The sequence below is a fragment of the Lithobates pipiens genome, unplaced genomic scaffold, assembly GCF_037356315.1.
Source record: "Lithobates pipiens isolate NorthernLeopardFrog02 unplaced genomic scaffold, aLitPip1_a1.2 Scaffold_30, whole genome shotgun sequence".
Lineage (NCBI taxonomy): Eukaryota > Metazoa > Chordata > Amphibia > Anura > Ranidae > Lithobates > Lithobates pipiens.
In genome coordinates this window covers 129,981,156-129,996,619 of record NW_027507791.1, presented here as the reverse complement: position 1 = coordinate 129,996,619, position 15,464 = coordinate 129,981,156, and the positions used below count along the sequence as shown (strand labels likewise).

At 45.4% G+C, this 15,464-nt stretch overlaps 1 protein-coding gene across 2 annotated transcripts in view; it reads right to left on the bottom strand.

Annotated features, from left to right (window-relative positions):
* The window catches only part of BUB1B (BUB1 mitotic checkpoint serine/threonine kinase B), a 156,685-nt gene that overhangs the window by 58,646 nt on the left and 82,575 nt on the right, over positions 1-15,464 (bottom strand). For both annotated transcript variants that reach the window (XM_077464860.1, XM_077464861.1), the window contains exon 11: positions 4,650-4,798. In XM_077464860.1, the coding sequence (XP_077320986.1) occupies positions 4,650-4,798 (149 nt within the window). The remainder of the gene's footprint in view (positions 1-4,649; positions 4,799-15,464) is intronic.

The following is a 15,464-nucleotide window of genomic DNA, read 5'->3' as shown; positions in this document are numbered from 1 at the left end:
TGCGGACGCATCACCACCTAATCCCTGTGGATAACCAGATAGGGCGACTTGCAAGACAAGGCCGCCAGGTCAGAAACCCTCCTGGCAGATGTAAATCACCACTAGAAAGGCCACTTTCTGAGAAAGAGCCAACAAGGGAATTTCCCGGATGTTCTCAAACGGAGACCAGAATTTCAGCCAGATCAGGCGTCGCAGCACCACTGCTAATACTGATGCTCTGGAGAGCAAAGGAAGTGTATCCAGGGATGCGTCACAGACATACTTAAGACCGTGCACCAACTGGTCTGCTAGTTCCATGCAGACTGAGGAGACTACCGCTTCTCCAGTTCACAATGCAATAGTTTTGCCCACTCAGTAAGGGTCTGCGACACTAATGCCGTGACCAGAACCGGTCATATCGCTGACCCCACTACCGTAAATATGGACCGGGCCACTGCCTCGGCCCTCCTGTTGGTAGGGTCCTTAAATGCAGGAGCCCCTTCTACCTGGATCGCGGTTTGTTTAACCGCTTAAGGACCGCCTCACGACGATATAAGTCGGCAGAATGGCACGGCTGGGCACAAGCACATACAGGTACGTCGCGCACTCGAGACCCGGTCCTGAGCTCCGTGACCGTGGTCACGGGACCCACAGACCCGATCGCTGCCGGTGTCCCGTGATCGGGTCACAGAGCTGAAGAACGAGAAGAGGCAAGTGTAAATAAACCTCTACTCGTGCTTCGTAGTGAGGCTGTCACTGATCATCTGTTCCCTGTTATAGGGAAAGACGATCAGTGACGTCAGACGCCAAGGCACTGGCCCCTAGTGGTTAACCCCTTCACTGCCAGTGACATTTTTACAGTAATCAGTGAATTTTTAATCACACTGATTGCTGTATTAATGCCAATGGTCCCAAAAATGTGTAAAAATTGTCCGACGTATCCGCCATAATGTCGCAGTCACAACAAAAATCGCTGATCGCCGCCATTACTAGTAAAAAAAAAAAATAATAAAAATGCCATAAAACTATCACGCTATAACTTTTGCGCAAACCAATCAATGAAAGCTTAGTGTGATTTTTTTTTACCAAAAATATGTAGAAGAATACGTATCGGCCTAAACTGAGCAAAAAAACATTTTTTTAATATATTTTGGGGGGATATTTATTATAGCAAAAAGTAAAACATATTGCATTTTTTTTCCCCAAATTTTCGCTATATTTTTGTTTATAGCACAACAACTAAAAACCGCAGAGGTGATCAAATACCACCAAAAGAAAGCTCTTTTTTGGGGGGGGGGGGGGGGGGGGGTTGGAAGGACACCAATTTTGTTTGGGAGCCACGTCGCACGACCGCGCAATTGTCAGTTAAAGCAGTGCTGAATCGCAAAAAGGGGCTTGGTCCTTTAGCTGCAAAATGGTCTGGGGCTTAAGTGGTTAACCTGGATACTGGGGGGGTCCACAACCATTTTTTGAGAAGGCTCTCCTCAAAGGGGTAACGCACCACCATTCTTTTTGAGACCGAAAAGGTTCGTTGCGGACTTCCCCATTTCTTTGTATATGAACTTATCAAAGTAAGTCAGATACTGGAACACCTTAGGTGTACAGGCTGGCTTACGGGATCCAAAAGTGACCGCCACCTCGGCAGAGGATCCTGCCACATCCTGTATTTTAAGGGTATCATGGACAGCGGTGATAAGTGCTCCAACTAGTGCCTTTTCCTGCGTGGACCCAGAATCATCCTCACTGTCCTGGTCTGTGTCCTCTGACACATCAGAGCAGGGGCCACCAGTCACTGCTGGGCCAGAGTCAGAAATCTCCCCGGAGGATGGGGGTGGGGGGCAAGGGGCGTTTAACCCCTGCTTTCATACACAACACCTTCACCCTGGCAACGGACCGCCAACAAAGCATCCAAAGGCACTGCACTGTTTGCAGACGATCCGGTTGCAATTGCAGGGAGGTCTGGGAAAGAAAAAACAGCTTCTGATGCCATGATGACTCACCCTGTCTGCCACCCTTGGGGCCTTAGGACAAGGTGCTCAACCCCACCTCCTTGCTGCTACAGACTGAGGTACCCCCACCGCAGGACTCACCACCCTGACAGAGTGCTCCTCCATGCTGTTACTGATGGCTGTGTCCAGTGTCAGCTCCCAAGTGTCCAGGACAAAAAAAAAAAAAAAAAAAAAAAAAAAAAAACGCACTGTTCTGAGCTACAGGAACCAGTGCTGGGGAGAAAAACCGCGCTGAGGCTACAAGAAAATGGCCAGAGGGCACTCCAGAATAGGAAAAAAAAAAAAACACCGGGAAAATGGCCGCCGAACTTGGAGAAAATGGCCACTGACCATGCTTCTCATAGAAAATGGCTGAAAAAACAACTGTACAGAGAATATACACAGATAATGATGGTGGTCATTAGAAAGACAGCACAGGGACACAGGCAGCCCCCAATCAAGGATCAGAGCCCCCCGGAGGACCCCTGGCCCAGGTACACACACCGCACTACAGCCCAGTCCTGCAGCATCCTCCACGGGGGGGGGGGGGGAACAGGGACAGGGAGAGAAGAAAGGGAAAATTCCCTCTTTAAGAGGGAATTTTCAGGAAAAAAAACCTTATATTTTAAATAAAGAACTTTGAAGCAAAATTAGGGTCACAGCTCATCAATACAGCCTCACCAGTGCCCATCTGCAGCCATTAAATTGCCCAACAATGCAGCCTGTTCAGTGCCTATCTGCAGCCTCACTTTTCCCCATCATTGCAGCCTCGCCAGTGTTGGCGTTTGGCTCATCCCTAGTAAATACATCAGTGGTAGGGACCCTGCAAATTCTAGACTGCACATGTCCCCATAATGCTAGCCACATACAACCTGATTGTACAATACCCATGTAAAGAATCAGCAGGCTGCATAGTGTAAACGATATCTAGTTCTCAATTATACTAAAGTTGACTTTTAGATATGCCTGCTTGTCCCTAAAAAAGCCAAATATGCAACCCCCTGGTCTAGTGCTATGTACCTTCAGTATTTTTTTTTTAACTCTCCAGCTATTAAATCTTCTGCCCTTGCTGTTTTAACTTTGGATAGCAAAACTTTTTTTTCTGCCAGTAAACACCTTATACATTGGAATCTTGGATTATGAGCATAATCCGTTTCAGGAGAATGCTCGTCATCCAAAGCACTCGCATATTAAAGAGTGTTTTCCCATAGAAGTCAATGTAAACAAAGATAATTCGTTCCACATTGAATTCTATCACATGGGGACAGAGGTGGGGGTGCAAAGTATTTCCGAGCAGCTCCGATCAGCTCAGTCACCGGCGCCCCCGCACCTCTGGCTAAATGCGGTACTTCACACCGCAGAGGCTTAAATCCTGCTCATTTTGCAAAACACTCGCAAACCGAATCAGAATAAAAAATAATAGCTTATATTGAAAAGTGCTCCTTAACCGCGTTATTCGCAACCTGAGGTTCCACTGTACAGGCCACTGCCATTTGTCTGGTAAAAAGCCTAGGCTTAGGAAATCATGAACAGATCTCTCTCACTCTCCTGAGAGTTTTCCAGGAAGGGAGGGGGCGTGAGTCATAAGAGGGCCAATGAGAGCTGCAGGGCTGGAGGTGTGCCTGTGTGAGCCCAGGAAATGAACAGGCAGCAGCTTAAACTGCCCACAGTTAAAATGGTTGCAGCCAGACTCAGTGGAGGGAGATTTCTGCAGCATATTTGGCAAGTATAAAATCACAGTATATACAAAATAATATGCAAGTGGTTGGAGGGAAGCTTCAGAATGGCAAAGATGTTTTTATTACAAATTGTGTGAGCAGACTGCAGTTCCTCTTTAAATATTAAAAGGATAGTTTAAAAAAAAAAAAAAAAAAAAAAATGTAACCACTTTAGCCCTGGAAGGATTTGCCCCCCTTAATGACAAGGCCATTTTTTGCGATACAGCACTGCGTCGCTTTAACTGACAATTGCACGGTTGTGTACCCAAACAAAAGCTTTCTTTTGGTAATATTTGATTACCTCAGCAGTTATTTTTTGTGCTACTTTTTTTTTTAAACTTTGCTATAAAACATATCAAAAACAATACACACAAAGTTTATTCATCAGTTTAGGCCAATATATTCTTCTACATATTTTTGGTAAAAAAAAAAAATGCCAATAGGCATATATTTATTGGCTTGAGCAAAAGTTATTGCATCCACAAATTATGGGATAGATTTAGGGAGTTTTTTTTTTAATTGCTTTTACTAGTAATGGTGGTGATCTGCAATTTGTAGCGGGACTGCGACATTGCGGCAAACAAATCTGACCCCAAAAACAAAACTTTTTTGGGGACCAGTGAAATTACATTGATCAAAATTGATAAAAATGCACTGATGTAAAAATGACACAAACTTAAAATTATAGTGTATGCGCCGCATACACTATATGTAGTTCCAAAACATCTGGGGTGCCAAGGTTGGCCATCACTGATCTAGGATATGCTGGGCTCAGTCTACCAAACTCCCTCTAATTTTAACTTGGGAAATAAAATCATAGGTTGAGTAGCAATATGAAAACTGCACTTCTGAAGAAATTGGGACCTCACCATTCTAGTAACTTCAAAAGAACTAAAGAAGGCAGTGTACAAATATCTATGGAAAGTCCATTCGCTCATAGGTAAACATAAAAATCAGAACCTACCTTGGTGACAGAAGAGCTGAAAGGCAGCATCGCACAGGATCCACATCTTTATTTGAAGATGGACAATCGCTGGACGCAGCGGTCTGCTCAGATTGAGGCTCACTTTCCACGGTCCCAGGAATTCCATTTGACCCTTCAGCTGGTGTCGTCTGTGAATAAATTCCGAGTAAATGATGCTTCAGTCAGCTGGTTATATTTATAACTTGGAACAAATGGCAAAATTTGCTTCACAAATTATAGACAAAGCAAAAAACAAAATTAAAATAAGTTTCATAGAATGAGTATGCAAAAATGTAGTTCGCTGTGTGGGGCACCACTTCCAAGAGTAATTGCAATAAAGGGGAGAAAGAGGATTAATGGACATTAAAAAGGTGCCACTATGGTGTCAAAAATAAACATAAATTGCTCACATATTTATGTATAAAATTTACATTTTATTATGACAAATATAAAATTGCATATTGAAAACAATATGAAACGTATGCATGCTGTCTAAATATATCTCCCCTTGTGCATAATTTACAAGGCTACTGAGAGACACATGTATGGATTGGCCCACAAGTCAATCACAAGTAAAATAAGACATATGTGGTAATCCTGCACATGTTTCATCAAAGGCTCCTTCAGGGGATCATGTTGGTACTGGGAGATATACCAGAGTTAGCCTCTAGTTAGAAAAATACATTTATAAATAAATCTCATTACAAATATATTACATATTGAGCATTAAACATATTGCAAAAAAAAAAAGGGGGGGGGGGGAGAAGATCCAGTGCTTATGCCCCAACTTACATGCCACAATCACGAAAAAGAGACATGGGGTGCCCAGTTCACCATACATAATGGAGGAATGTTGAGTCAGCCAAGGATAGCCTTATGTTGCAGCCAAATAAGAGGGGCCCATGCAGGGTCCAATCTATATAATCTATCTCGTGGACAGACAGGGGTCATTGCGGTCACCAGTATATATGTGCATCGTTTTGTATCGCTATAAATAAACACAAAAGCATGCATTACGGAAACTCACTTACAAACATGAGTGCCGTTGGGGTCAGCACAGTCAAATTGTAAGGAGCCAGTCATGATGTGTAACACCAGGAACTAGAGTGTTGTACTGACCAAGTGTCCAGGACATAATGGTTTTTCCTTGAAACGTCCCTTGGTACAAACCTGATAGCTAAGGCTCCCAAAAAAAAATAGGGGGGGGGGGGGGCGACGACGGGGGAACATAACTACCTCCGATCCCAGCAGCAAATAAACCCCCAGATGGGGACAGCACTACCTCCCACACATCCATACAAACCAAGGAAGGGGGGGAGGCAGCAGAAGACCGAGGCCCCACCCTGCCAAGGATTGCAGCCTGAGATACACATCTCAATGATGTGTTTACATCTCTTATAGGCAGCATGCTGAATGAACAGCACAACACCTAAATCCAATGCTGGTACATATTCTTTTCCTGGTACCCAAAGAGAATTGGGGGATAACCATAATTAGAATGACGGCTCCGAGCCGCAAGCCTCTTACCCTTTATGGCTGAAAAAAAAAAAAAAAAAGATATATAGAGAATAAATACACATACATACATACATACATACATACATACATACATACATACATACACACACACACACACACACATATAAACACATATACACACACATAAACACACATACACACATATACACACACATTTTTGTAAATATTTTGTTATATCTTTTCATGTGAAAATACTGAAGAAATGGCACTTGCTACAACATAATGTAGTGAGTGTACAGCTTGTATAACTGTTATTTTGTTGTCCCCTCAAAATAACACACAGTCATTAATGTCTAAACCTCTGGCAAAAAACATGAGTACACCCCTAATTGAAAATGTCTAAATTGTGCCCAATTAACCATTTTCTTTCCCCAGTGTCATGTGACTCAGTGTTAAAAGGTCTCAAGTGTGAATGGGAAGCAGGTGTGTTAAATTTGGTGTTATCAATCTCATTCTTCTCATACTGGTCACTGGAGGTTCAACATAGCCTCTCATGGCAAAGAACTCTGAGGATCTGAAAAATTGGATTTTTATAACAGCTTACCTGTAAAATGGGATTTTTTTACTCACCGTAAAATCCTTTTCTCTGTAATTCACCTACCGACACAGCTCCTCTCTTAGCCATCGGGTTGTTACACCCGCCGTTGGGAGAATACTAGACATTACATGTTATGTAACACACAGAACTTTCCAGTTCCACCCAGGGGGTGGTCCCTTAGGTAATAACCCTCAAGCCTGCCATGCAGTCATCAGTATGTCAACAAGCAGTATAATGTAAAGATAAAAAAGGAGAGGAGGGTGCTGTGTTGGTCAGTGAATTACAGAGAAAAGGACTTTACGGTGAGGACAAAAAAAAAATCCTATTTTCTCTTATATTCACTGACCGACACAGCTCCTCTCTTAGCCATTGGGACGTCCCCAAGCAGTGCCAAATGAGGGGTGGGCAAACGGCATAGAAACTTCATCCACTATGGCAAGTGGGAACTAGTGAAACTTTTCCCACAAAAAACACAGTGCGTAGAGAAATCCACCACAAAACCAGGGAACCCTCAACAGGAACGACTACTCACAACCGCACCAAAAACTGCGGAATGTAATGCAACAGTGAATTAACTTAACGGTACTGCATTTTTATCTAAAAACCAGGAAAAAATAAAAATATTGCATACTCAATTACAACTATATGGCCGCCTGCAAAACTTTGCGGTGAAAACAGACAGCCAATGCACCGACGTCTACCTTGTAAAACTTGGTAAACGTATGGACAGACGACCAGGTCGCCGCGACAGACGTTTGGTGTCGGAAGGCCCAAGACGTTCCGATTGCCCTCGTGGAGTGGGCCATAACCGGAAAGGGGGGCACCTGCCCCTTCATGGCATAGGCCTGTACTAGAATCTGTCTGATCCACCTGGAAATGGTGGCTGACGAGACCGCCATGCCTTTCTTTGGACCAGCCACCAAAACAAACAGCGAGTCTGACTTCCGGAAGGAAGCCGTGGCAGACAAATACACCTTCAGAGCGCAAACCACAGCCATAGCATGAAGGGCCACCTTCTTAGGATGTGTCGGATTAGGACACAGAGATGGTAACACAATGTCCTCATTGATATGAAAAGCTGAGACCGCTTTTGGCAGAAAATATGGTTGCGGACGCACCACCACCTTTTCCTTGTGGATAACCAGATAGGGTGACTTGCAGGACAAGGCCGCCAGTTCTGAAACCCTCCTGGCTGATGTGATGGCCACTAGAAAGACCATTTTCTGGGAAAGCGTCAACAGGGAAATCTCCCTAATATTTTCAAATGGTGGTTTTTGACATGCCGATAACACCAGGTTCAGATCCCACGGGGGTAACTGTGGACGCACCGGAGGGACTACATGTCGGACCCCTTGAACAAAAGGTACTCACCAATGAGTGAGACGCCGGGGGGCGCTGAAAAAAATAAATAAAATAAAAAAAGACAGCCAAGGCTGATATTTGCCCCTTAATGGTGCTTACACCAATTTCTGGTCTACTCGCTGAAGAAACAGCAGGATCCCTTCTCCTCACACATGGAGATGTAAGCCTTCCAGGTACGATGATATATCTTCCGGGAAGATTTCTGTGTGCTCAACATAGTGGGGATCACCGAGTCCGAGAGAATCCAGTTCCTCAACACCTGGCTCTCAATAGCCATGCTGTTAAAGCCAGCGATGGTAAAGCAGGATGGAGAATCTGACCTTGAGACAGAAGGTCCTCTCGTAATGGCAGTCGCCATGGTGCGTCTGCCACCAGGTGCACTAGGTCTGTGTACCAAGGCCGCTGAGGCCAATGCGGGGGCGACCAGAATTACTGGGATCCCCCCAATTCCACTCTGCGGAGCAGACATAGTAACAGCTTTAGAGGAGGAAAGGCGTATATCAGCTGGTACTGATCACACAGAGCCACCAGCGCGTCTGCCCGCGGATCTCTTGTCCTTGACACGAATCTCGGCACCTTACGATTGAGACGGGAGGCCAGAAGATCCACATCTGGTGTGCCCCACCGCAGGCACAGTAGCCCGAATAACTCTGGATGCAACGCCCATTCTCCTGGGTCCAGCATCTGGCAACACAGTCCGCCTGCCAGTTCTCCACTCCCGGGATGTAAATCGCTGACAGGGCCGGTGCATGTCGCTCTGTCGACCGAAGTATGTGAGCAACTTTCCGTGCGGCGGCTGAGCTTCTTGTTGCTCCTTGGTGATTGACGTACGCCACCGCAGTGGTGTTGTCCGACTGGATCCTGATCGGACTCCCTTGCAGTCTCATCAACCATGTGGAGAGGCATAGCCAGATCGCTCTTAGCTCAAGCAGATTGATCAGCAACTTGGATTTCTCCGTCCACCAGAGGCCCTGAGCCGACTGAACCCCCATCACTCTACCCCAGCCGGATAGGCTGGCGTCTGTTGTGATCACTGTCCATTTCAGAGGTAGAAACGACTTCAGACTGAAGCACTGGGGACCTCAGCCACCAGATCAGAGTCTGACTAACTGGCTCACCTGGATCTGTCGATCCAGGGACAAAGGAGATTTGTCCCACTTTGTCAAAATTTCCTTCTGCAGAACTCTGGTGTGGAACTGGGCATACGGTACTGCCTCGAAAGGAGGCCACTATGAGTCCCAGGACTCGGATGCAGAAGCATAACGACGACCACTTGCGGTTCATCAGCAGTTTTACCGCAGCTCTGAGAGTCTGCAGCTAGTCTGAAGGGAGAAACACTCGCTTCTCTGGAGTCCAGCAGCAAGCCTAGTTACTTGAAATGCTGGGGTCGGTACTAGCACCGACTTCTTTAGGTTTAACAGCCACCCAAATTCTTGCAGGGTCTGTATGGTGATCGCCACATCCTCTTCTAATTCTGAGGCGGAAGATGCTCTCAGGAGTAGATAGTATAGGTAACCCACGATCGCGATCCAACATTGCCGCAGCAACGCCAAGACTGGAGCCATTACCTTGGTAAAGACTCGGGGGGCTGATGCCAAACCAAAAAGGGAGAGCCACAAATTGGTAGTGGGCTTCCCCGACTGCAAACCGCAGAAACTTTTAATTCCGGAGGCATATGGGTATATGCAGGTACGCATCCTGGATGTCCAAGGACACCAGGGAGTCCCCTTGATGGAGTGCAACGACTACTGAGCGAACTGATTCCATTCTGAATCTCTTCACTTTCACAAAGTGATTGAGGGCTTTAAGATCCAAGATTGGACGTACCCCTTCCTTCTTGGGAACTACAAACAGGTTTGAGTAGAACTCCTGGAAATGTTCCGATTCCAGAACAGGCACAATCACCCTTCGATTCAGCAGGTCTTTTACTGCCCCCAAGAGGGCCTACCGGCGAGCCGGGGAAATGGGTATGCTGGAGGGGTAAAAAAATTGGTTTGGCGGCCAAGAGAGAAACGCTATTTTGTAGCTGTAGGAAATCAGATCGCAGACCCATTGGTAGGACAGTAGAGAGGACCACCGGGCTGCAAACTCCCGAAGGCGACCCGAGTCATGGGTGGGTGCAAACCTTCATGCGGTACCACGCTTGTTCGCAGTCTTGTTAGGCTTGCGGTTCCAGAGACGTTCCTGTCCTTCCGTGGTCGTCCAGTCAGGCTGGGGACGTTTAGCCGAAGCACCGGGCAGACGAAAAAGCCTTTTGTGAGCAGAAAAAAAAAAAAAAGGAGGGCCCTTGCCTACAGCGTGGCTCCTTAGCCTTCCTGGCCTGCGGGAGTAGTGTACTCTTACCACCTGTGGCATTTTTTATGTCATCCAAAGAGGCTCCAAGAGCCAGTCGCCAAGGAAGGGAAGATCCGTCAGGGCTTATTTAGATGCCTGGTCCACAGACCAGCATTTTAACCAAATCAGGCACCTCAGCACCACTGCTGACACTGAAGCCCTGGATAACAGAGGGAGGGTATCCAGGGCCATGTCAGACAGGAGGGACCTCTGTGTCCCATGATGTACTCCAAGAAAAGGATTTTACAGGTAAGCTATTATAAAAATCCTATTTTCTTTATCGTACATCATGGGACATAGAGCCTTAAGTAATTACTTAGGACGTCCCATAACAATGCTACTTGAGGAGGAGGGAGACAACCCGGAGGATACCCCCAAACTTGAGGACCTATACTGCTGCCTGCAGCACACTGCGCCCGAAGGAGATATCTTCATACCTCCTTACATCCAGCCGATAAAAGTTTGTGAATGTATGCACTGAAGACCAAGTTGCGGCCTTACAGATCTGAGCCATGAAGGCCTAATGATGCACTGACCGCCTTGGTAGAGAGAGCCTTATCTTGAAAAGGGGGAATCTTACCCCATAAAATCATAAGTTTGAATTATCACTTCCTGAATCCACTTAGCGACAGTGGCTTTCAATGCTGCATGTCCTTTCTAAGGACTCTCTGGCAGAATAAATAAGACATCAGTCTTCCGAGTCTCAGCAGTTGACTTTAAATAGATTTTCACTGCTCAAATGAAACATGTGGAGGCGCAAGAACTAAAACCATAAAGAAAAAAAAAAGAAAACTGAATAAAAATCTGCAATAAAACTGTAAAACTATCAATCAGATCTGTGGTCAATCCGTTTTTGTTTTATATACAGTCTATACAAGTCTATGTACGGATGACGAGCATGGGTTAAAAGTCCAGAGCAAGCAGGGCTGCCATCATATTAGAACAGAAACCATGTTCTAGGGAGCTGCAAAAAAACGAGAGGCGCCTCTGGGTGCAGACATTTTTAACAAACTTTAATACACATTAATTAGTCAAACTCACATTTCAGCAGAAAGTGATAAGCATAAAAGCATAGACATGGTTATGTCACAGTGGAAAGCCTGAGTCCTGGGTCTTGTAGTTCCTCTGTCAAAACAATCTGGTCAGAGAGGTGTCTGCAGTTAAAGCGGTAGTAAACCCGCAAATTTTTTATTTTTATTTTTTAAACCTGCAAAGCAAAAGGCATAATGAGCTAGTATGCACCGCATACTAGCTCATTATGAAATACTTACCTTAGAACGAGGCCCCGACATCTGGCCCGATCCACGCCGAGGGAGCTGACATGCTCCCTCGGCGTTTCTTCCGGGTATCGCGGCTCCGGCACTGCAAGTTGGCCGGACACGCGATATCGTCACTCCCGTGCGCACGGGAGATTTCAGTCCGGCCGGTCGGCCGCTGCCGGATTTTCACGGCGAGAACCCCCTTGTGCGCATGCGCCGCTGCAGTCATCGGCGCATACCGAGGGGAATATCTCCTAAACCTGTATGCTACAGGTAAACCTTATTATAGGCTTTCCTGTAGGTAAAAGTAAAAAAATTGAGCATACATCCACTTTAAGATGGTTATGCCGGCTCCATAAGACAAACTCGAGACAAGGCATTAGGCACAGGGAACAGTAGACTGCAAGGGATGATGTCACCAGTAGTGGACACGTTTCTTGAGTAGGCACGCTGCAATCTACTGGCAAGTCGCACTCCTTTATCAAAAGACATCTATGTCTGTCTGTCTCGAGTTTGTTTTCCAGAGCCGGCATAACCATCTTACACAGCCTGCTGTTCCCTGCGCCTCATGCCTCATCTCGAGTTTGTCTTTTGGAGCCGGCATAACCATCTTAACGGCAGACACCTTTCTGACCAGACTGTTTTGACAGAGGAACTACAAGACCCAGGACTCAGAATTGCCACTGTGACATAACCATGTCTATACTTTTATGCTGAAATGTGAGTTTGACTAATTAAAGTGTATTAAAGTTTGTTAAAAACATCTGCACCCAGAGGCGTCTCTCCTTGTATTTTCACTGCTCTCACCACAAAGACAATGTAGTGAGTTTTCTTCCCTGGAACATGGTTTTGGAAAAACGATGGCAGGAAAACCTAAAAAAAACCTTTTGGTGAAAAAGTCTGGACGAGGGCGTAACACCACTCTGTTCTCACGACAAATCAAATATGGCTATTTACAAGAAAGAGCAGCCAATTCTGAAACCCTTCTTGCTGAGGATATAGCAAACAAAAATACCAACTTCCTGATCAGAAGGAGTAGGGGAATATGTTGTATTGGTTCAAAATGGCTGTTTTTGTAACACAGACAAAACAAAGTTCAAGTCCCAAGGGTTCAAGGGAGATTTACGGACAGATTAAGCCATGTCACCCCTTGTATAAAACCCCCCGACTAAAGAATGCGTAGCAAGTGGTCTTTGAAATAAGACCGATAAAGCTGACACTTGGCCTTTAATAGTACTCAAGGCCAACTTCATTTCTACCCCTAATTGTAGAAAGGCAAGAATTCTCCCTATGATACATCTCCGAGGGTGCCAATCCATGGATTCACACCAGGAAAAATAAGCCCTCCAGACTCTATAATATATAGTTCTGGAAGCTGGCTTCCTTGCATTAATCAGGGTAGATATAACTGACTCGGAAAGCCCAAGTTTCTTCAGAATGAGGGTTTAAATAGCCAAGCCATTACATTTGGAGACTGTAAGGAAGGATGGAATATCAGTCCCTGTGAGAGCAGATCTGGCCATAGTGGGAGGGACCATGGGCCCTCCACTGACATCTTTACAATTTCTGCATACCATGACCTTCCGGGCCATGCTGGTCCCACCAGAATTACCGGCTTACTTTCCAGCTTGATCCTGCAAAGAAGTCGAGGAATCAACTGAATAAGGAGAATGCATAGATCAGTGAGAACTGATCCCATGGGATCACCATCGCATCCATTCCGGATGCAAGTGGATCCCTTGTTCTGGCCACGTTAACTTCACGTTGAACCTGGACGCTAGAAGATCTGTGTCCGGAGTCCCCAATCTTTGGGAAATAGCCCAAATTATTTTGGAGTGAAGAGACCATGCCCCTGGGAATAACTGCTGGCGACTTAAGTAGTCCACCTGCCAATTATCTACTTCCAGAACAAAGAATGCCGATAGGCACGGAACATTCCTTTCTGTCCAAGTTAGAATATGGTTAACCTCTCTCTGTACTGAGAGACTTTTGGTGCCCCCTTGGTGATTGATATAGGCCGCAGCTGTGGCATTATTGGATTGAATCCTAACAGGACAATCCCGCAACCTGAAAGTCGAGGCTTTTAGAGCCAAAGGTACTGCCCGAATCTCTAGGATATTGATGGGCAAGGTTCTTTCGGTTCTTGACCACTGTCCCTGGACAGCTGTCTTTTCTAGTACTGCTCCCCAGCCTGAAGGGCTGGCATCCATCGTTACCACTTTACAGATGACTGGTCTGAAGGATCTTCCTTTCAATGAATTATGGGTTAGTAACCAAGTGAGGCTTTAGGACACTCATGGGGACAGCTGCATTGGCAAGTCTAAAGCTTGAATTGTTTTGTTCCAAGCAGACAGGATACTGTTCTGCAACAGGCTTGAATGAAACTGGGCATAGTTAACTGCTTTGAATGAAGCTACCATGGTTCCTAGCAACCTCATGTAAAGGCGAATGGAGGAATCACCATTTGACCTGACCATCCGCACCAGCTCTCTTATGGAGTTGATCTTTTCCTGGGCTGTGTCTATGATCAGACCCAAGTACTCCCGCCTTTTTAGCGGTATTAAGGAAGATTTCTCTAGGTTGAGAATCCAACCCAAACTTTTCAGATAGTTGACTGTAGTGCGTATGCTTTGCTCCAAACTAGCTACCAACTGATCTATTAGTAATAGATCATCTAGGTACGCTACGACTTATGCCCTGTGCCCTTAATCTGGCTAGAGGTGGGGCCAGCACTTTTCTGAACACCCGAGGTGCTGTGGCTAGCCCGAAGGGCAGGGCTACAAACAGGGCTACAAACTGAAAATGCTGCTGTTCTAATTTTAACCACAGAAACTTTTGGTGAGCGGGAAATATAGGGACATGCAGCTACGCATCCCCGATATCGATTGATGCCAGAAGTTCTCCTCCTAGGATAGAAACTACTGACCTGATCTTCTCCATGCAAAAGGAGTGGATATTCGGGGACGGATTTATATTTTTAGATCTAGAATGGGTCTGACATCTCCATTTGGTTTTGGTACCATAAAGAGATTTGAAGAGTACTTTTCCCACTAGTAATGGTTTGGATATATCTGTCCAAGTCTTCTCCAAATAGTCGCTCCCCATAAAAAGGGAACCCAGTTAGAAAGTTTTTACATGGTGCTTCATCTGACCATTTTTTTAACCACAGGATTCTATGCATATACACAAGCATAAGTGTAAGGCGGGACCCATGGTTTATAGAATCTTTAAATGGCATCTATAGCAAAGCATAATGCTTTTGGTAGTTCAGCCAAATCCCGAGCTTGTTGTGCAGGATGCTCTCTAAGGGCCTGTTTAAATTGGTCCTTTAGGGATTGACAGACGCTTGTTGCAGAGACTGGAGGCCAAGTAACGGCACCTGCCATGGAAAAAGTAGATTTTAACAGGAATTCCAACTTTTTATCTGTTGGATCCTTAAGCATTTGTGCATTATCTACTGGACAAGTTAGGCCTTTATTCACATTGGAAATTGCAACATCAACTGCTGATATTTTCCATCTTTTGGAGAATTTCTCCTTCAGGGGATACAGAATTGAAAATCTCTTAGGAGGGAGAAAATGCTTATCCGGGTGATCCCATTCAGCAAAAATAAGCTGTTCTAGTAATGCATGTGCAGGAAAACGCATGCAAAGGTTGAGAAGGATTTAAGGAACCCAAGGGAAAAAATAAATAAAAAATCAAGCATTCAGGAGACTCCGTTAGAGGTAGCATGAAAGTGGAGTGAACCATCCCCATAAGAGATTGCATCAGCACCTTCTCAGA